This window comes from Triplophysa rosa, linkage group LG7 (assembly GCF_024868665.1).
Source record: "Triplophysa rosa linkage group LG7, Trosa_1v2, whole genome shotgun sequence".
Lineage (NCBI taxonomy): Eukaryota > Metazoa > Chordata > Actinopteri > Cypriniformes > Nemacheilidae > Triplophysa > Triplophysa rosa.
The window spans coordinates 3879946-3900893 of NC_079896.1; the positions used below are offsets into that span (position 1 = coordinate 3879946).

General features: G+C 37.9%; 3 protein-coding genes across 6 annotated transcripts; 2 read left to right on the forward strand and 1 right to left on the reverse strand.

Annotated features, from left to right (window-relative positions):
- The first annotated feature begins 3915 nt into the window (after positions 1 to 3915).
- LOC130556852 (cytochrome c1, heme protein, mitochondrial) lies at positions 3916 to 7519 on the forward strand. Its single transcript, XM_057338168.1, has 7 exons — positions 3916 to 4045; positions 5026 to 5216; positions 5440 to 5566; positions 5653 to 5810; positions 6080 to 6240; positions 6538 to 6638; positions 7033 to 7519. The coding sequence occupies exons 1-7, from the start codon at positions 3965 to 3967 to the stop codon at positions 7135 to 7137; spliced, it is 924 nt and encodes a 307-aa protein (XP_057194151.1). The 5' UTR covers positions 3916 to 3964; the 3' UTR covers positions 7138 to 7519.
- Positions 7520 to 8537: 1018 nt separating this feature from the next.
- Positions 8538 to 16703, forward strand: ergic3 (ERGIC and golgi 3). 4 transcript variants are annotated; one of them, XM_057338720.1, is made up of 14 exons: positions 8538 to 8679; positions 9006 to 9076; positions 9324 to 9411; positions 9856 to 9975; positions 10331 to 10424; positions 10719 to 10884; positions 10968 to 11025; positions 11839 to 11853; positions 12183 to 12214; positions 12303 to 12399; positions 14234 to 14304; positions 14400 to 14536; positions 14675 to 14730; positions 14893 to 16697. In XM_057338720.1, the coding sequence occupies exons 1-14, from the start codon at positions 8592 to 8594 to the stop codon at positions 14970 to 14972; spliced, it is 1173 nt and encodes a 390-aa protein (XP_057194703.1). In that variant the 5' UTR covers positions 8538 to 8591; the 3' UTR covers positions 14973 to 16697. The 4 variants fall into 4 exon arrangements, with proteins under 4 accessions (XP_057194703.1, XP_057194705.1, XP_057194706.1 ...); XM_057338722.1 differs by having other exon boundaries at positions 14234 to 14298; positions 14893 to 16688; XM_057338723.1 differs by lacking the exon at positions 11839 to 11853 and having other exon boundaries at positions 14893 to 16703.
- On the reverse strand, positions 12429 to 13973 carry romo1 (reactive oxygen species modulator 1). Its single transcript, XM_057338725.1, has 3 exons — positions 13838 to 13973; positions 12964 to 13094; positions 12429 to 12838 (listed from the first exon to the last, which is right to left on the reverse strand). The coding sequence occupies exons 2-3, from the start codon at positions 13092 to 13094 to the stop codon at positions 12730 to 12732; spliced, it is 240 nt and encodes a 79-aa protein (XP_057194708.1). The 5' UTR covers positions 13838 to 13973; the 3' UTR covers positions 12429 to 12729.
- Positions 16704 to 20948: the final 4245 nt, after the last annotated feature.

Consider the following 20948-nt stretch of genomic DNA (forward strand, 5'->3'; position numbering starts at 1 on the left):
CAACATGTAATATATATAATTTATATTCTGGATAAATGGGGCTCTATTGATGTGTCATAATGACACATGTGAGAAATACTGGCTTATGAAAACCGAAAAGTAAAGATATCAACCAATCTTACAAATACATGCATATTCGTTTGAGTAATGTGAATAAATCAAGGAATAAGAGACGGGAAAGAAATATCACAAATATAATATCATTAATATTATGTAGACAGAAATGACATTAAAGCACATAGTGAAGTCAAATCAAAAGATTTTGAATGTTTGAGGCTCCTGCTTCTAGGATGTCTCAAAATATCTTGAACATTTTTTCAATCAGTTATTCTAATATCAAATTAACCGAGCAATGCAATAAAAATACCTTGTATACCTCTGCAATCTAACGGCATGTAAAAATTGTCTCTTAGGAGTCTCAAGGGGAATTTGAGAAAAACATTTGAAAAAGAAACAAAAATGAGATCTGAGCTTTGAATGAATAATCTCTGAGCAATAAATGTTTCCTTCGGGAAGGGTTTATTTTAAGTCACCCCCCAAAAACTATTTTATTATTGAAGGGGAGTTCAAATCGCACCGTTTCAAAGAAACGCTGCCTCTCTTAGAGACGTTTTCGAAACTTTTGCCCATGGGGAGCTGATGGGGACAGGTTTTATCGTTTGCTATGACTGCAGGCAGCATTTTAACCCAGTATTTGAGAGCATGCAAGGTAACCTGAAGGCTGGCCTCGGGAGATTTCAAGGGTAACATGTCTATTTAGACTTACCCCAGAGGATTATGGGTCAGAGGCAGGTAGACAATGTATGGCGGTTACTTACTTTTTACTGAAAGATCATTTATACAGTATATGCTGCCTTTATATTTTCTAATTCCATTGCAGCCAGGAGAAAAAAGGATAAGGCCGTGAAGTAAATCACATCTAGAATCAAGATATAACATCACATTCCCCCTGGCACTGAAAAATGGGGCGCATTCATTTCTGTATGTTTCTATAATGCCTAATCTGACGCGTACTTTCATTCTACAATACGACAAGGCTGTATCAATTGAAATCGATTGTGATCTCAGGGCTTACAGCCGTGGCTAAATTGTAAGTGTCAGTAGGAATCAAAATTCTATTATTTTCCAAACAATCTGATAAAGCTATATAAAAATTCCAGTGCCTGGCCAGTGAAGGCACTTGTTTGTTGTACCTGATTGAGCCTCGGTCCTGTCCCGTGGGACACGCTCAATTTTCCACCGGCTTATCTAGGCAAGGTGGCCAATTTAGGTCTCTTTTGCCGCTTGGCTTCTTGAGATATGGGCCCGTGTTACAAAGGCAGGTGGGGACCTTTAAGTTTGTTGGGACGGTTACAGATTTCTGAAGGATTTGGAGTTCAATAATGTATTCATTGCCTAGTAGTGGATGTTTTGCAGTCATATACTTTTAACATTTACTATCAAAAGCAAGTCCTTGGCAGCATCTCAGATCTGCAAATAGAACTGATCGAACCCAGCCGGCCTGTCTTTCACTCCCTCATCCATAAACAAAGAGCTTTGAGACGCAGAGGGTCTCCTGGCGGTGTACATGGTTTTTTAAAACCATCTCGGTTTTCTACACCAGCATTAATAAATATGATCGACAAAACCCACACCCAGTATACTAAGAAATGGCATCGTTTAAAAGGCATAAAACTCCATGATAGAGCAAGGATGCTATTCTTTATAATAACGTTTTTTTGTATATATAGGCATGGTTAAATATTAAAGTTGATGTATTATTGACATAACTCAGTGTACAGTTGTATTTTAAATTTCATTTAAAATCAAATCTCACCGCTGTTGGCTCATGTATGCGGTTGTATTAGCACATTGGCGTTGTTACACACTGCCATCTACAGGAATAAATACGCTATTACAGTCATTTTACTAAGCCAGAGAAGGCTTGGGGTTAAGTTCCTTTAAAAATATTTATCACCGTAACTACTCACGCATAGTTGCTAGAGTTATTGTTACTATTATAAAATAAATAAATCGTGCAAATATATAATGATTTTTTTTGTTTCTCAACGGTCGCAGTTTCGCTTACGTAGCGGAAGGGAGGCGGGGCCATCGGACGCTGCTCAAGCAAAAGAGTGATAACGCTTCAATCTGATGATGACTAAAGTAATGCTGGGCAAAACAGATGAAAACTACATTAAATGATACATATATGTCATTTGGGACACAGCTATAGACTTTGGAGCGATGGAACCGGAAGTCTTAAAATGCTAACTCGCTTCCAGGTTTTGCATACAAAAATACGTCATCTCTGAGCCTCCCTATTGATTGGGTGCGTAAAAACAGCTGTTACTATATACTACATAGTAGGCGAAAATGAGCGTGAGTCAAGAATAGTATGACCGAAACCTCAGTATGCAAAAAATAGTAGGCGAGAAACACCCGGATGGTCTACTACTTCCGCCGAGATTTGTGAGTGTGGGTCGGATGGACACTTCTCTATCCCATGATGCCACGGGAGCTGAGCAGCGGTCAAATTTAAAAAGTAAATCAAATAAATATACATTTAGTCATTTAGCAGACGCTTTTAACTTACAGAGAGTTCAGGGAGCAATAAGCGATATGTCATACAGGAGCAATAATACAATAGGTCCTAGAGAGAGGGTTAGTGTATTTTTTATATATAGCGGAGAACTTTAAGGCGGATGTCCGTTTTTGATGTAAGTACCAATAAATGAATTTCTCGTGACTACATGTTTTTATCAACGCTCACGAATAGGTTGTTGTTAATACGTCATAGGTCAAAGATACGGGTCACATTACCATAAAACATGGCGGAAGCAGTATTTTATATATACAGTATATATATATATATATATATATTGAAAATAGTACAAGGGATGCATTTCAATATTATGTATAACAATACATTTGTAAACATAATACACATAAAAAGAAAAGAAAAATAAATCATAAATTTAAATGAAAAATAATGATGAAAATTATAAAAAGTACTTTTTTTTAGCAGAGTAAGGGGGTTGAAAGGAATCAATTAAACATATTTCTGTTCACTGGTGATCTAACAATTACATCTAATATTTTGTGCGTTTTAACACTTTTTTTGTTTGCGGACGCAGTATGTCCGAAAGGTATTCATACTACTCCCACTCATACTATATTGAATGTCCTGATAGGTAGGTACTTATTCAAATTCAGTACGTACTGTCACAGTATGCGATTTCGGACACAGATTTTGAAATTAAACTGGCAACAGACTGACAGTTGAAGGGGATGAGTAAACGGATGCTCCGGCCAAGCCGTCTAATTTACGTCATATCAGGTGGATAGTCATTTCAGGGCGGAAGTGCATTTTCAGATTTTAATTTAAGATTATGAGGGTACATGAATTTTAAAAAGAAAACTGATAAGATATTTACTATAAACGCTGCAATATTTCATGAAAAAATGAGAATTCTCATTTTTAATTTCACTGGGACTTTAATCTAAATAAAACAGCACCATTGTTTTGGTTCAAAAAGCCACGTACGGTATTGCGTCGTCTTCTGTACTAAATATTAATATTTTAAGTTGTATATTTAGCGTTTAATAACACTGTTTATGTATTGTAATAGACTAGGCAAAGACTATATGCAGCAAACCCTGCAATGACATCTACTGTGAATAACGAAAAGTGCAACGCTGCGAAAAAAGTATTCTACCGCCTTCTAATCGTTTGGAAAAGAAAAAAATTTCATCTTAAGAAACAACATCATGGTAGAGTTTATGTCAAATAATTAATTGTTCGTCTGAAATAAGCTGTTTAAATGTGGCCTCAGCGCGATTTTTAAGATATAGGTCTGCCCGCAGACGTAACGTAACGTAAACTTGGCTGCCGAGTGCGGTTACTTTTTGTAAAGGGTCTTTGGTTCTGACCAGGCAGGCTGTGTTCCGGCGGAAGTGTCTTTCTATCCGCAGAGTCAAGAACATGGCGGCGCTCCGTGTGGTTGTGTTCTCCGGAACCGGGAGAGCCCTCCTGAACACATCCAAAGCATTTCATACTCCACGGGTATGGATACATGTAATATTTATCTGCTTCTTCTTTCTGTTTTGTTTATCCGGCGTGTGTTGGACGGAGGCATACGCTTTTATTCATTGGGAAATCCCGGCGTCTAATAAGAGCGGACCGTGAAGAGCAAGGTCACAGCTGCAGTGGCTACTACGTGCAGTCGTGTCGCGATATTTATGTTGATATTTTACATTAATAACACAGTTGATATGTAGTATTACAGGAAATATAACCTTGTACATTTGGATGAGAAAACACGTTTGAGTCTAATAATAATAGGATTGGTTCCTTTAAGCTAAAAGGTGACATCACGGGGCTTAAAAGCTGTGATGTAATTTTAATAATGTTTATTTAATTTAAGGCAGATGACAACTGCTTATTTATTCCACATGCACTGCTATATGTTTTTGTAATGACTTAATTCACTTGTTGAACTTTATGGGGCGGTTTCCCAGACAAGGATTATCTTAAACCAGGACTAGGCCTTAGTTAAATTAGGATAATTAAGTTGTTTTAAAAAACATACTTTACAAAAAAATATTACTGTGTGCATCTTGAGACAAAACAATCACAGTGATATATTTTAAGATATGTCAGTGCAAGTCGTTTTCGATCAAGGCATCTCTCACATTTAAGTTAGTCTGAGACTAGGCTTAAACCCTGTCTGGGAAACCGCCCCTATATGGAATAGAATACATGGAGTCATATTAGAGTTACAGTAGGAACTAATATTGTGTAATTGAATTGATACTTTTTATGACCTAATTTATTCATATTTTTCTACATTTTAGAGTAAAGGTCAACTAAATCAAAACTATGAAACGACACAAATGTTACTCTAAGAATTATGTTGTGAATAAAAAAATGATGGTTTATCAATATGGTACATAATTATAGTGATTGTTTTTTACTATTGTGTGTGTCAAATTACTATAGTACACCACAGTACGCAACATAAATTTTTGTGTCATGTTTTGCAGGCCAATATGTCATTTGCAAGCCTGCCGAAGGGGAGTAAGATCGCCCTGACCACGATTGGAGTGTTGACAACAGGAGGAGTGGGTCTGGCTCTGATGCTCCAGCAGTCAGTCAAAGCCTCAGATCTGGAACTGCATCCGCCTTCATACCCCTGGAGCCATAATGGCATGCTTTCCTCCCTCGACCATGCCAGGTAAAACAAAAAACCTCGAACATGCCAGGTAAAACAAAAAAAAACTTGATTGTGATGGGTAAAACAGAAAAATCTTTCATTTGTTGTTCACCCACATTCTTCTGTGGGGCACAAAAGAAGATATTTTGTAAAGTGTTTCAGTGGGTTTGTGTCTGTACAATGTAAGTCAATGGGGGCCAAGGTTGTTTGGTTACCAACATTCTTCAATTGCTTTGTTTTTCAGTATTCGTCGTGGGTACCAGGTATATAAACAGGTGTGCTCGGCCTGCCACAGTATGGAGTACTTGGCCTTCCGTAACTTGGTTGGTGTTTCGCACACAGAGGCCGAGGTCAAGGTCCTGGCTGAGGAGGTAAACAGTTTGGATTTTCTCTTGCTACATTAACACAGAGGTTTCTATCTAATGTAACTAATGTTGATTATGTTGTCCTGTTGTAGATTGAAGTGGTAGATGGTCCTGATGATTCAGGCGAGATGTTCACCCGACCTGGAAAGCCCTCTGATTACTTCCCTAAACCGTACGCCAACCCTGAGGCTGCCCGTGCCGCCAACAACGGCGCTCTGCCCCCTGACCTCAGCTATATCATCAGTGCAAGGTAATGAATTCGTAAGAATCACCTGATGATAAACAAAGGAAATGGGAAGTTTTTCTCTAAATTTTCACAAACTTATCATGCTGGGCTGTACAATAAAAGTTATTGTTGTTTCCTTGTTGGTTAAGTTTACTTTGTATATGTAATTTTTTTGTACACAGATTTTTTGTGCTAATTTGTACTAATTCTGCAGTCTTTCATAGGGCTGTATCTTGTAAAATCAGATATTGTTATTCTAACTGTCTCTTGATGTGCAACTCTCTTTCTTTCAGGCATGGAGGTGAAGATTATGTGTTCTCTCTTCTGACGGGTTACTGTGAACCCCCAGCTGGTGTGACTTTGAAAGATGATCTTTATTACAACCCCTATTTCCCTGGCCAGGCCATTGGTATGGCGCCACCTATCTACAATGAGGTGTTGGAGTATGAGGACGGTGAGTTGTGTTTTATCTACTTAACATTTTATTAGACTCTGATACGCAGAAGAAATCATGATATGACCTTTTGTGAATTTAAAGGCTACAGTTTACAGTTACAGGATCATATCTGAATTGAAAGTGGACCACTAAGAACTACAAGGCAGGAATTATTATTATAATTATTTGTCCAAAAAATGTATTTGGGCATTTCTTGAAATATCATTGTAACATAAACATAATGGTATGACTTTTTGTCCAAATCATGCATTCTTAGTCAAAAACTCACAATGTGCCACTCCTCTCCCTATATAGGAACCACTGCCACCATGAGCCAGGTTGCTAAAGACGTCTGCACTTTCCTGCGGTGGGCCGGCGAGCCAGAGCATGACCAACGCAAGCGCATGGGCCTGAAGGTTTGTACGCACCCTAGAGGGTATATGTCAAATGTCACGTCACTAAACCGGTAAACAGGTCTCGTTACACCTGCTTGTTAGAAAAAGTGTCTTAACAGTATTACCTATCAACGATATCTCTGGATTTTTAAGGTAAACTGTTTATGTGATGGGCATCGATTTTGATCATCTTTGGTAGCTAATTTAAAGGCATTTTGAGTAAAACGACTCTTTATGTAATGAAGTGCATACAAAAAAACTTAAACTGGATGTGATGAGACTTGTTTTCCGGTTTCTGCGTGTTTTGTTCCGCATAAAGCCTATTCCAATCTCCAGGAGTTTATTTTTGTTTATTTTTTTGAAGTCAAAGTAACAGTTAGATGGTTATGGAACATTAATCTGGTTTTCTTTGCAGCTGTTGATGGGCGCTTCCATACTTGTCCCCCTGGTCTACTACATGAAGAGGCACAGGTGGTCTGTGTTGAAGAGCAGAAAGATCGCCTACAGGCCTCCCAAATAAAGCCACCCGGCTGCCTTCAGCACTGCAGCAGGCCTTGACACAACGTTAAAACCTGATTCACGTTTGTCCGATCTTTTACAGAGCGCGCAATGCATCGAGATAAGGTTGCTATCGTCAATAACTGCTGGACATCCTTTCTATTAGGTGTCCTTTCTCCTAAATGACTTGGGGAGGGGGGCTCCAGATAGACATGTGATGTTTTACTGTAAAATAAATCATCTGAATGAATTGTTGGGGTTGTTTGCGAGGGGATGTGTTCAGAGGAAAGTAAAAAATACACGTGCAACCTTCTCATGCTTTGGGAGATCTGTCTTTGCAGTAGATTCTCTACACGTTGTTGTGTAAATATTTAATAAAACTGGTATAACCAATGAAACCCTTACCAGCTGTTGCCATTTGTGAATTTATTTCTTCTGTTTGAGCTTTATAAAAATGTGGCACAAGACTTTAATAAAACGTAGGTACGAAAGAACAATAGTAAAACAATTTAGTGTTTTTAAAGGAATAGAATATGTTCCTCAGTACAAGTTGCCTCTATCTGGCAGGCTTTTTAATAGGATTCAAGTGTCTGAAATGACCTGGACGTGCCAGAATATAAACTTTCTATTTTCTTCATAGTTTTGTCCTTAAATTCATGATTAGTTCATTTTTAACCTCTTACCAAGAAGCATTGTTTGATGTCAGGACACATTCCCAACATTTCATGTTTTGTGACGGCAGACATCATGCATTATTTAAAGTTCGCCTTTTCTTAAAGCTGCTTTCAGAAGAGGCTAAATTTGTGTATGTCTGGACATCTTTTCTCAATTGTCAGCATTCTACATTAATATCACTATGATCATCAATTAAAGTAGTGTCCAGGTTGTGTCATGTTTTTTTTCATATTGAAAAAGCATCTTGTTTATGCATTTAGCCTGATCTCTTCATATACCTTAATATACTTGCACATAATACCTACAGCGAAAGGGGAATTAAACACGTTTCTGATTTTTAGAAACCAAAAATTAACACCTTTAATACTATTTTTAATATTTATATTAATATATAATTAATTTAATACAATAGCTTGTCATTTTAACATTATAGAGAATACTTGTAATTTAAAAACTTTATCTATTACTTGGTCTATTTTTGTTTAATTTCATGGCTGTGTTAAAAGTTGAGTAAGTTAATGGTTTCGGTTTCTGTCAAGTGTAGAGATGTCAACGACAGTCCTACAGAAGTAGAATAAAATATAAAGATCTAGATTCGTTAATGAATGAATGGGTATAAATGAATAAACAAATCAGTTCAAAATATTTCACTATTTTACTGCCAGTCTGCCACTAAATGAGGCGCCCGCTACGCGGTGGAATCTGGTTGGCTGAAGGACTTTCATCACTTCCTTTTTGTCCCGGAAATGGGTCACTGGAATTCGATGTGACGGCTAGCTTTACAGCCGTACGAGAGGGAGAATGGACGCGTTAAATAAACTGAAACAATTTGATGCTTATCCCAAGACTCTAGAGGATTTTAGGATCAAAACATGCGGTGGAGCAACGGGTGAGTGAGAAAACCGCTGCGAGCTTCTTTACGTGCTGAGCGTCATTCATACAGACAAGCTCGTGAACTGAACAGGCTAATTATCATAAAGTCCTAAAATATGTGCATATAATTACATATTAAAATGAGCATTTTTGACAAAATAACGCAACGTGAAGGAGTCAGTCCTCTTCATGAATCCATAGATTCAAAGATCTGTCATTAAAATGATATTTAAGGTGGCTCTGGTTTAAATGCCATGTATACATGTATGTAATGTAATTGTATGAATTATAAAGTTGGGTCTGTTTTCTAATAAACATGATCCTCCCTTACTCACTCAATAGTAACCATCATCAGTGGACTTATTATGCTGATCCTGTTCTTCTCTGAGCTCCAGTATTATCTGACTAAAGAGGTGGGTGTATGACTGTATATAAACAACAGGTTCATATTGAATATAACATTATTTGTATGTCTGTCTATTCTATACATGTGCATAATATAGTTTTTATATTATGCATATATATTTTTTTTTAGTAATTCGTTTTTTTAAATAAACAGCGCTTTTGTGCACCGTTGCATATTAAAAGAGATTGATCATAGATCAGTATTATATAGTACTACCTACCTGAGTGTGGTTTTGTTTTGTGCGTTTCTTTTAGGTTCATCCTGAACTATTTGTAGACACCTCTAGAGGAGACAAGCTCAGAATCAACATCGATGTTATATTTCCACATATGCCATGTGCCTGTAAGTACACATTATGTTTTGTATATTTGGGTGTCCAACCGTAGTAATTTTTTTTGCATCAGTTTTCTTTGTATATTTGTCAGTACAACATCTTTGTGGCTCTGTATTGTGAAATATGTTGCATTTATTTATTATTTACTTATTAAAGTAAATTGAGCATAAACGACGGTGATATAATTTATTCTTATTTTAAGTGATATTTACCTATACACCTGCCTGTGCTTAGGTGTCATAATATGAACATTAATGTTTGATTGTAACCACAATGTAAAACAGTACACATCATTATAGGTATGCTACAGCACTTTGTCATCCAATAAAAAGTGATTTTTTTATGGCCATCCGATAAAAAGATTGCGCCCTTCTGGTTAAAAAATGTAATACAAAGCTGGATGCTCCGCTTCTTTAACTGTATAAATGTACACCTCTGTTTTGGTTTGTCAGATCTAAGTATTGATGCCATGGATGTCGCAGGAGAGCAGCAGCTAGATGTGGAGCACAACCTGTTTAAACAAAGACTTGACAAAGATGCCCAGCCAGTCACAACAGAGGCTGAAAAGCATGGTCAGTATCATCTTTTTTTAGTGCACGTCTGATATATGTTACTTTTAATATTTAATTGTAGAAATAAGACCTATGCTATACTAGCAGAACGCACATTAGGATTTATTAATTGTTCCTCAACCTTCATTGATTTTTGTAGATTTTTGGAATACTGTACATTTTCCCCAGTTTTATGTGTAGAAACTTAGCTGCAAATGCATCTTGTTCCGAACTTCCTTGTTCTGAATTTTGAAAATATTTTCCTGAAGATATGCACATTTTCTTTAAAATAAAAATAAGACATTACATTGTTCATTACATTCATTACTGTTCATTAAATCAACACATGACTTTGTCCATGCTGTTTTCTGTGCAGAGTTGGGTATAAAGGAGGAAGAGGTTTTTGATGCCAGTAAGCTGGATCCTGACCGCTGCGAAAGCTGTTATGGAGCAGAAACCGAAGATTTAAAGTGAGTTCTTCTTGTTTGATAACCTACGACTCACTAATATAGCTGCTGTAGTACAGGGGAAAAAATCTGCTGGTAGAACAGGTCTGTCTACTGCTCTGAAACAGGTTCTAGACATCTTACTACACAGATTATAGGTTGAATTTGTTAACTGACCCCGACATCTAAAAGGAAATTCCTAACCGCCACATTGAATAGTTCTGCCAGATATGAAGGTCTGCTAAATGAAAAAAAAACCTTTGAATAGTAATTTACTAAGACTGTGATTTTAAACTGTTACAAACTTGTTGTCTACAGGTGTTGCAATACATGTGATGATGTGCGAGAGGCGTACCGGCGGCGCGGCTGGGCCTTTAAGACTCCTGACAGCATTGAGCAATGTAAGAGAGAGGGCTTCAGCCAAAAGATGCAGGAACAGAAAAACGAGGGATGCCAAGTCTATGGTTTTCTAGAAGTTAATAAGGTAACATGCAAGCGCCTAACTGAACTTACAATGATACAGAATCGATGTTTGAACAAAAATCACACAAAAAAATATTTTTCCAGGTGGCTGGAAATTTCCATTTTGCTCCTGGAAAGAGCTTTCAGCAGTCTCATGTACATGGTAAACAACATCTAACTAATCTAACCAAGTCCAAGCTCTCTGGTCTGTGGCATAGGCACTGTTTAGCATATTTCAGGAAAGGATGACAAATGATAAAAGCTTTAAAATCCAGTAAATGTGCCAGTATGCATCAGACCAGAAAGTGTGATTTGTATGCATGTCTTTCTCGCTCTGCCAAACGTTGTGTTGGGATCTGTTCAATGTCGCAGTGACCGCATTCGTATGTTCTTACAAAATACAGAATGTGTTTGCTTTCTCTGCCTTCTTTTTCAAAGCAGTTGATCATTCCATGATCCTCAGCGTCTGTGATTTTAACTCAAGTTCTGCTTTATATCGAGCAGTTATCTGAGATTCTGAGTTTCTAGACTGATGAACAGTGCTTACTGTCTGCTTTGTCTTTTTGTATGCAAGAATGCATTTAATACCCCTGTGACCATTGATGCTGTAAATCTATGCAGTTTCATTAATGAAATTAACCGTTTTTGGGAAGTCTGTGTTTATTTTGGGACAAAGGTGTCTATCCTTTCCAACCAAAGCTTGTAATCTTTCCAAGTAACAAGGTACAGAACTAACAGCAGTTATGTTTGGACATGCACAAGCTATTCTTCCAGTGCATATCTAATACTTTGATGCACTTAAAGGGACCCTGGATTTATCAAGCAAATTTAAATATTTTCTGCAAGGCAAGACTCCCCCCAAAAAACTGTCTACTATTGGGATGAATTTTAAGCACCAGGGTTGTCAAAATGTCTTAAAAACTTTGCTTTCAGAAAACAAAACCAATTAAGTGACTATTTTCTCTTCTTTCTGCAGTGCATGCTGTGGAAAGTAAGTCGACCTTTTATATTTTAATACATCTTTTTTTAAAGCCTCTAGACCCACATTCTTTACATTTAAACTGCACTGACAGGTTAGAATTTACCTTGTTACTACATCAGTATATTTTCAACTCTTCTTTCTCTGTATATTATGTGGTTTAGTATTTAACAAATAGTTTGTGATTTGATGTTGCAGTGGCTTTCTGAAGTGCCAATTTATTTTTCATGATTCTCATCACTTAACATACTATTGCTTTGCCTTGAAAAATTTGAAGAATTTGTCTAACTTACAGAAAACTCTTATGAGCATTGCTTAATTATTCATTTCTTTATTTTTAGTTCATGATCTGCAGAGTTTTGGACTGGACAATGTAAGTGGATTCAAAGCTGTGAACTTGCTATAAAGTGTGTCTGCCATCATCCACATTAGACCTAATTGAATTTGCTTGGTGTGACTAGATCAACATGACACACTTCATCAAACATCTTTCATTCGGCAAAGACTACCCTGGAATCGTCAACCCTTTAGATGGTACCAACGTAGCAGCACCTCAAGGTCAGTGCATGCTGTTTTTATGCCTAAAGTAAAAATCTGACAGCAGAATACAGTCTATGCAGGCTGTGTGTAGTGTCCAGGATGAACAACCAAAGAGTCAATGTATAGGCAACTCTACTTCAAATCCATCTGGTTGACCTTAACCTGCATTTAAATGATTATAATCTAACATCTAGATCTTACAATGAGCTCAGGATCTACAGAAAATCTGTCCATTCGATTGGATCAAATCCCTCTTTTTATTGAAACCCGTGTCCTTGAAGATGTGTCATCAAATCAATGAATCCAGAAATGATTTAAAGTCCCAAAGAGGTGAATTTTAGTGTGAACTCAGCAGCGGATGCCCATCCCGATCGCCATGAAGGTTCCAAACGTGCCTCCGCTTTGCATCATAGTTTTTCCAACTCCTCCCATCAACTCTCGACCCCTCATGCCGATCCTGGACAGAACAAAAAAGTACAAATGAATGCAAAGTGTATCAGTTAGCCATATTGTAATACAATGGCAGTTTATTAACATGTTCATTACATTAAACTGCTGATTGATATATCGTTTACATCACACCTGAGACAGGAGAAGGTTCCGAACATAGCGCCTGCAGCCATGCCCACTGCGAAACCCATCATGAAGCCCATCTTCACTCGGTCAAAGCAGTTGGGCTGAGCCTGGCCATACGGTCCTACTGACACCGGCATCTAGAGAGAACAAAATATGGGCTGTTTCAAGTGAACACTACCTAGGCAAATGCTTCCAAGACAGTATATCTGATAGACATTTATTTATAAATGAATATCCCAAATCGTAATAATTGAGTGCGTGCAGTATTTTTGGGCAAACTACCTGGTCTACACAGACAGTATATATATATATATAGCAAAGATACCTGATTTAATGTTGAATGAGTGTTGAATATAACCAATTTAACATTGACTCAACATTAAAAAAATATATTTATCAAGAGCACATTAACACCGTTTTGTAAACTTGCACCTGTCTGGGTGGAACACCTTTTGCAAACTTGGAATGCTGCCTACCAAGACAGCATTTTTGAGCAAACCTACGGTGCCGCCTACCTATGTAGTGTGTTTTGGAGTAAATATGATGCTGTCTACCCCAAACAACGACTAGATGCTTTCATAAAGCCCACTATTGTGATTTTACGAGGTTTTGGGACACAGCCAGACCACTGATTAACTAGACAGCATAAGGCGAGGTTGTAACGTAAGAACACGAACCAGAATTAGCTCGTTTTCCTAAATATATTTAACATAAAACGTACAGTTTATATAATACAAAGAAATGTTGCACGTGAATCGTTTGATCTTGTTAGATGTCATCAAGGTCTGGCCTTGAACGAATAACTCATCGAGACGCACGTGTGAAACGCGCTCGTCAAACTCTGAAGAGATTTAACGTTATCTGAAGAAAGACTGCTTACCTCGCTTAAATCTGTTATATTAGTAACTGGATTTAATAGTCTTCTTACAGCTTCGGTCCTGTTCAATATCTGCTGCAGGACTGTATCACACGGACGCCATTACTCAACAGGAAATGCTATAAAAGTGTAAGCGGAGAACAAAGGGAATAAAGAGCGCCCTCTAGCAGCACGGCGGCGCATTGCTTGCACAAATCTTTTTACATTTGCATTTTCTTTGTATAACAAAAATGATACTTTTTCTTATATTTATAAACATTAAACACTTGAATATATACATTCAGTATGCTGTTTATATACAGTTAGTGCAGAGGTGACGGCTATTATAGGTGTTCAGTTGAGAGAGCAAGAGGGAACCTCAGAGATAGATTGATCTATGTGCCCTTTTGTTTTTTACAGCTTCAATGATGTATCAGTATTTCGTCAAAATTGTACCAACAATATACGTTAAAGGAGATGGGGAGGTAAGTGTAAGTAAACAATAAGTTGACCTATTTTAATCGTTTCATTTTTGATGGAGATTGTTGAGGCATTTGTGAAACCGAAACTTGTCCTGTGTTTTTAGGTGGTTAAAACAAACCAGTTTTCAGTAACAAGACACGAAAAAGTAGCCAACGGACTGATTGGAGATCAGGGTTTACCTGGTGTGTTTGTGCTTTATGAGCTGTCTCCGATGATGGTCAAATTCACAGAGAAGCAGAGGTATGTTTCAGTAACATTATCTGAGCGTCTGCTATTTGTTTCCACAGCTCATTTATGTTAAAAAACTATTTGTTTTTTTATCTCAATAAAATGCACCTATTTGATATGCAAGTAGAGTTTTTATGTTTGTCTCCTCAGGTCTTTCACCCATTTCTTAACAGGAGTCTGTGCTATTATAGGTGGTGTTTTTACAGGTAACCTTCTATTCCATCTTCTAAATGAAAAAGAAACCTATTGTGTTAGAAATATATTTTTAGACCCAATCGAGTGGTACTGAAGAGCTATCCAGACTGTTTTGAATGCAAACTGATGTTTGTGTTGATGTCTCACTTCCTCCTTTTTTGATATTCTTTTAGTTGCTGGGCTTATTGATTCTTTGATATACCACTCAGCAAGAGCCATTCAGAAGAAGATTGAACTGGGAAAAGCATCCTAGCATCACAAGGACATATTAGATGCCTAATATTCTGAAAAAGCTCTGTGTTAAAGGGAAGATGCCACAATAAAAGCCCCAGACTGTTTTCACATGTGGCCACAGAGACATGCCCATTCCCTTCAAACAAGCACAGGATCTGCACAAGGACCTGTGCCGGCCAACTGCGGAGCTTACGGAATTTAAACTTGTTTGTATATCAGAGATAAGTTATGTCAGTAGTTCAGCTCTAAAAATCGAAACGTTCTTTTTGAAATTTTGGCCTTCTGTTGTGTTTCACTGATTTGATTTGAATCACTTGAACTAATTGTCTTAACTGATCACGACCCAGTGTTTTTCCGACTAAACCAGCAGCTTTGATTGAATTTGGTCCAGAAATAAAATGAGCAGAATGGAAAGCCTTTTTATAACTGGGAAGAGTCAACCGGGTCGCTGTTCAGTCCTCAAGCACACAAACTCCGTACGGAAACACAGACTGTAGTCTGTACAGGTGTCTTTTGTTGTCATGGTATTGGCACCTTTAACTCTTAATTCAGGTGCCGGGTTGTGCATGTGCGTGTATGCAGACGGGTGTCTGGGTAATCTGAGTGAACGTTTCTTTTGTGTTGTTGGCGGCTTCTCTTGTGTGCGGGACAGATGTATTTATATTTTGATTGTGCGAAAACGTTTTTAAAATGAAATAAATGTAACACTGAACTTTTAACGGCCTTGAAGTGCATAGCTTTGTTCGCATTGGTGTCGTTTCGACAAAAACAGTTGGGACATGTTAGTGTTCCCTCCCCCTTTTAAAACAGCCAATAGCGTTTAGTTCACCTCACAGCCTGGAATTAGATGAGAAGCTTGAAGTGCAGAATGATGTCATAGAAATCATTGCTACATTTCGGGTGGAAGTAAGCGATTGTACGTTTTGAATGCGTACTGTATATCCTCTACATGGAAATGTAGGATATCCTTAAAGTCACCATGCAATCAAACAGGAAAATTATAAGTGTTTTACACAGTGTTGAAGTGAATATTATTATTGATTTATCCGTGCACACCATTACTTATTCAAAATTCATCTGCACTTGTAATTTTTAATCAAAATCGGCTTCTGAAATTAGAAAAAATGTAGGGCGGGCTTTATTTTGCCCTTCCTTTTTGATTGGTTTGTTGTAAATTGGGCCTGGACGGGAGAGCTATATAGTCCTACCTCTTTTTGTTGCTGACGTCATGTGCTGAAGAGTTGTTGTTGAGAGGGGGGAGGAGCTTAACGTTTTTGATTAAAGATTAGAAGTGCAAAGGAATTTTGAAAAAAGAATGGTGTGCACGGATGAATCATTAATAATAATCCCTGCGACACGGTGTAAAACACTTCGAATTTTCCTGTTTAATTTCATGGTGACTTTAAGACTAACGTATTCAAACTAAAGCCCAAAATGTTTTGTTTTTAGAAAAAATCATGACCTTTTTCATTTGTACGTAATACAAAATACACCCTGACGTATTTATAAAGCTTCCTCCTCAGCATCAGCGAGTCTGAAACTGAATATGTATTTGCAGATGTTGCGCTGCATTAAAGGTCACTCTCTGACTTTCGCAATCTTTTGCTATGTAATAATTATTTCATGTGACTGATCCAGTGACCTTTTTCTGCAAATCCTTTCCAACAGAACAAAGAACAGATTGTGTTGTAATGATCTGCATCTTTCTGTTTAGCCACTAGAGGGAGCCCTTGTATTCTTCTGCAGGACAGGAAGTTACAGTTCTCTCATTTCTTCTTGGGATGTAACAGTTTGGGAAACAGTTTATAGCAGTCTGCAGTGAGTAATTTCCGGGATGTGTGTCATAACTGACTTAAAAAAAAAAACCTTAAATGGGTTTTGCAGTGTTGCTGTACGTCAAAATGGGGGATGTTTGGGGGTAACTGAAGACTGAATTTGACTTTTGTCTAATTCGTTCCATGTGAAAGCTTTTTCCTCAGACTTGTGCTTCCAGTCAGGGTGAACAAACCCAGACATTTAAACATGAGCCAACAGGTTCATATTTACCTACATTGCAGCCAGTGTGCATTGAATATATATTTAGGCATTTTGCCAAATTTGAAAACTAACTTGTCCATATTTATCTGCATAGATTTAGAGAGTCCTTCGCCAGGCAGAATTGTTTTCAGTCTGGCACGGGGGTTTTCGACATGCCTGTACGATAGGGAACAAAGGGAAAATCTGACAATTTTATGCAACATGAGGAAGGATTCGCAGTTTGCAAACGTCGCAAAATTGAGGCAGACTCTAATATTAAATGTGCTGTGCAATACTGATTCATTGTCTGATGTGTCTGATAATGCAGGTCTGTATCATTGTGAAACAAAGAGGGAGGGGAAGGAGAGATTAAAGAGGGAACAGAAGGACAGTTTGGAGAAAAGATGCTGTTGGGGATTTGAGTTTGACAGCCAGTGAAACGAGACGAATATCTATTGTCATTAAAATCATTTGACCCCTTATTCAAAGTGGCAGTATTGATTTGTAATAGACATGATGGAGAAATCTTTACGTGGTAATTTAAATTTAGCACACCATCAAAACGTTCACTGAAAGATCAGAAAAGAGGTTGTAGTTCAGCACCGAAAGGAATACCAAATCTGTTTTGCAATGTTATGCTATTATTGCAATGACAGGTTCATGTTGGTTCTTCTATATGACATACGGTTGTTAAAGGGGTAGTTCATCCAAAAATGAAAATTCAAACCTGTATGACTTTCTTCTGCATAAAATGAAAGAAGACATTTTGAAGAATGTTGGTAGCCAAACAACATGGGTCCCCATTGACTTCCATTGTATGGACACAAAACTACCGAGACATTTCTCAAAATAGGCTACTTCTTTTGCGTTCCGAAGAAAAAAAGAAACTCATACAGGTTTTGAATGACATAAGGATGACAAAATTTATTGAAGGATTAACTATCCCTTTAACTGGACCATTTATTTAAATACGGATGCTAATTTGCTTTCTAAAACTGAAGTGAATGTTGAACACAAAGAGAACCCTTTGGAAGAGTCGCGAGGGTACTTACCATCTAAATAATTGATGGAAAAGGCGGTGATGTCATTAATCGCTGAGCGTGCACCGCACACTAGCCGCTCGTCACGGCACGATCCATGAAACCTCAGCATCCCTGTCAATGATGATGGATTAGAGACACAGGAGGAAAAATCAAACTGAATTTAAAGCATCGCTTGACTTCGTCCCTCCCTATAATCTGCGGCTAATCTCTCCCATATATATTTATCCAAGCGTGCTTTGAGATGCAGATCATTAAAGAAAGACAGAACACCAGGCCTGGCAGCTTATGCAAATGCACGATGCTTCATGTGAAGTTTATTGATTGGTCATGTGACCACCTGGGGTATTGAGGAAACTAAGTAGACTTGCAGTCTGTGCATATAGAGGACCAGCGGAGAGACAGCAGGGCTCACTCCACCGCTGAAGTGTTTGGTTATGCGCATAGAACAGAAGTTAGTGAGCAGTTAGCACTGATAGGCCGATACACGCCAGGGATGATGGGACAGCTGTTACAGCACAGCTCAATCATTCATTGGCGGTTCAGAAAGATACCGAATTGCCCATCCATCTTTCTGAGATAATAGTGATTATAGGCCAATTGACTCTTGGGTTGATAAGTTGACATTATGAAATATACGCTACGAAACAACACAGAACGAGGCAGTAAGACTGTAAATCCACCTTTATGATGATCAGTGCCATAAATCTTTAGGTAAAAACAAATTGGCTATTATTGTTTTAAATCTTGGCTATTTCATATAATTTTTTTGATTTTGATTAGTGTTAGTAAAACTTATGTTGCCATGGTCACATCATTTTTTACAGTTTAGTATCCTATACAGGCTGCAGAAGTATGAGATCACAAGAAAAATAACTTTATATTTGTTAATATTTTCAGCATTTTTCGAAATATTGAGAAAATTGCCTTTCAAGTTGTTAATCAGAGGCGCTGTAGCAGGCCATCCACTCACAAAAATAAAGTCTTTATATATTTACGGTAGGAAATGTACAAAATATCTTCATGGAACATGATCTTTACTTAATATCCTATTTTTGGCATAAAAGAAAAATTGATAATTTCGACCCATACGATGTATTTTTGGCTATCACTAAAAATGTTCCCGTGCTACTTAAGACACATACAGTATGTGCAATCAAATTTTTCTTTATTTTCTGCCCGAACCTATTCTTTAAAATCTGTTTTTAACTATATCCGATTTACATTTTTCAAAACGCGTTTCGTTTTATTTTGAGCATTTGAAAACATTCCCATGACCCATTCCCTTTTCCCATAACTAGTTTTAGGTTGGAGGTGTGTCATGGGCTTGTTTTCCAGGGATCCCACGTACTGATTAAATACCATAAATACCTTGAATACACTGTATGCTGCTTTCAATGTTGGTCGAATGAATAAAAATATACATGTCTTTAAACTCAAAGACTTCTAAACGTTGATGAAATACAGTACACACAATCTTTCTAAGAGAGCAGAGTGTTGTAATCTAGGGTAGAAGTGAAACCAAGTTATGTAATTCACATGGGGAGGTGAACATCAGCATGTGAGCACCGCAGGACATTGTGATGCAATCCAAACTGTATTTATTGCAAATCCACTGCCCTGATTGTCAAAGCTATCCAAATATTTGTGCATTGCTTTTATTTCAATTCGTGATTTTACTGTAGTAAACCTCAACATTTCTTTTGTGCAAAGGGATAGGCTGTATAACGCATCAGTAAAGGCCTCAGGGTCATTCCTTAACAATCGGAAATAACATAAGTGCTTTATGAAAAGTGTCAATCTGTAAAATGATCAGTCGTCAGAAGTTGACAGGATAATACGGTTTGCATCTCGGCTTACTTTAAGAACGTCACAAATGGTTTAAACACTATACTGTAAATTGCAATCCTGAACCGAATGCACCGTGAGCAGTCTCGTGATTTCAAGAATCAAAAATATAGAAGCGCACATGCAGTAACGTCAAGGCCAAAGTTTTCCATTTTAAGACAGCGTTCAGCGCACAGTGAGACATTGTTTCTGGGAAGTCGGAGATCCCAGGGAATGAAGGGTTCAGTGAATGCGGGGTGGCACGCGTGGCGTCGGGTTGCGGGTCAGTTGTGGTCACCAAATGCTATGGGGCAACTGTGCCAACTCTTTTCCCTATATGGTCAAGAGAAACGGATGTGGTGTTCAATGTTCTGCTGATTCAGGGCCCCCTGGCATCTGTGGTAGCTTCACAGAGTCGCTTTTACACCCGGTGCTCGGTCTAAATTTGGGTGTACTATAGTCGTGCCCTCTCTCACCTATCTGATTTCACTCCACTTTAAATCAAGTTCTCCGCTCGATCTTAGGTCACCTCTCTGTCTCTCTCTCTCTCTGCAGTCTGGCTTTTCCCCGACACTCTTTACTGTCTAGAATTCCTATACTGATGGGAACATTCAAGGAAGAGGCTCAAATAAGTTCCTCCCCTTCACATTACTGCTGAACACTCATGTGGGTGCCATGTGAATTTCACAGAAGGAGATTTAAACAGAATCAAGGATGATTCTGATTCTGATTAAACGTTGCCGGTGCCGTATATTTTCCACTCAAGAAAGCTCACCCCAAAACTCAAATACCTTCAAACAAATACCTTTCTGTAATTTATGGAAAATGCGTATCTTGTCGTTTTTGTAATTGATATACAATCACAATCTTTCACATTGGCTATTTAGACGACAAGGAAACATTAAGGTACTTGTTGTACTCTGTTTGTAGGAAAGTGCCAAAAAAATCTTAAAGGGATAATTCACCCAAAAAATTCACCCTCTTGTCATTTCTTCTGCAGCACGCAAAAGAAGATATTTCGAAGAAAGTTGGTAACCGAACAGCGGCGGCACCCATTTACAGTACTTCTATTGTATGGAAACTAGGGCTGCACGATAATTTATCGCGATATG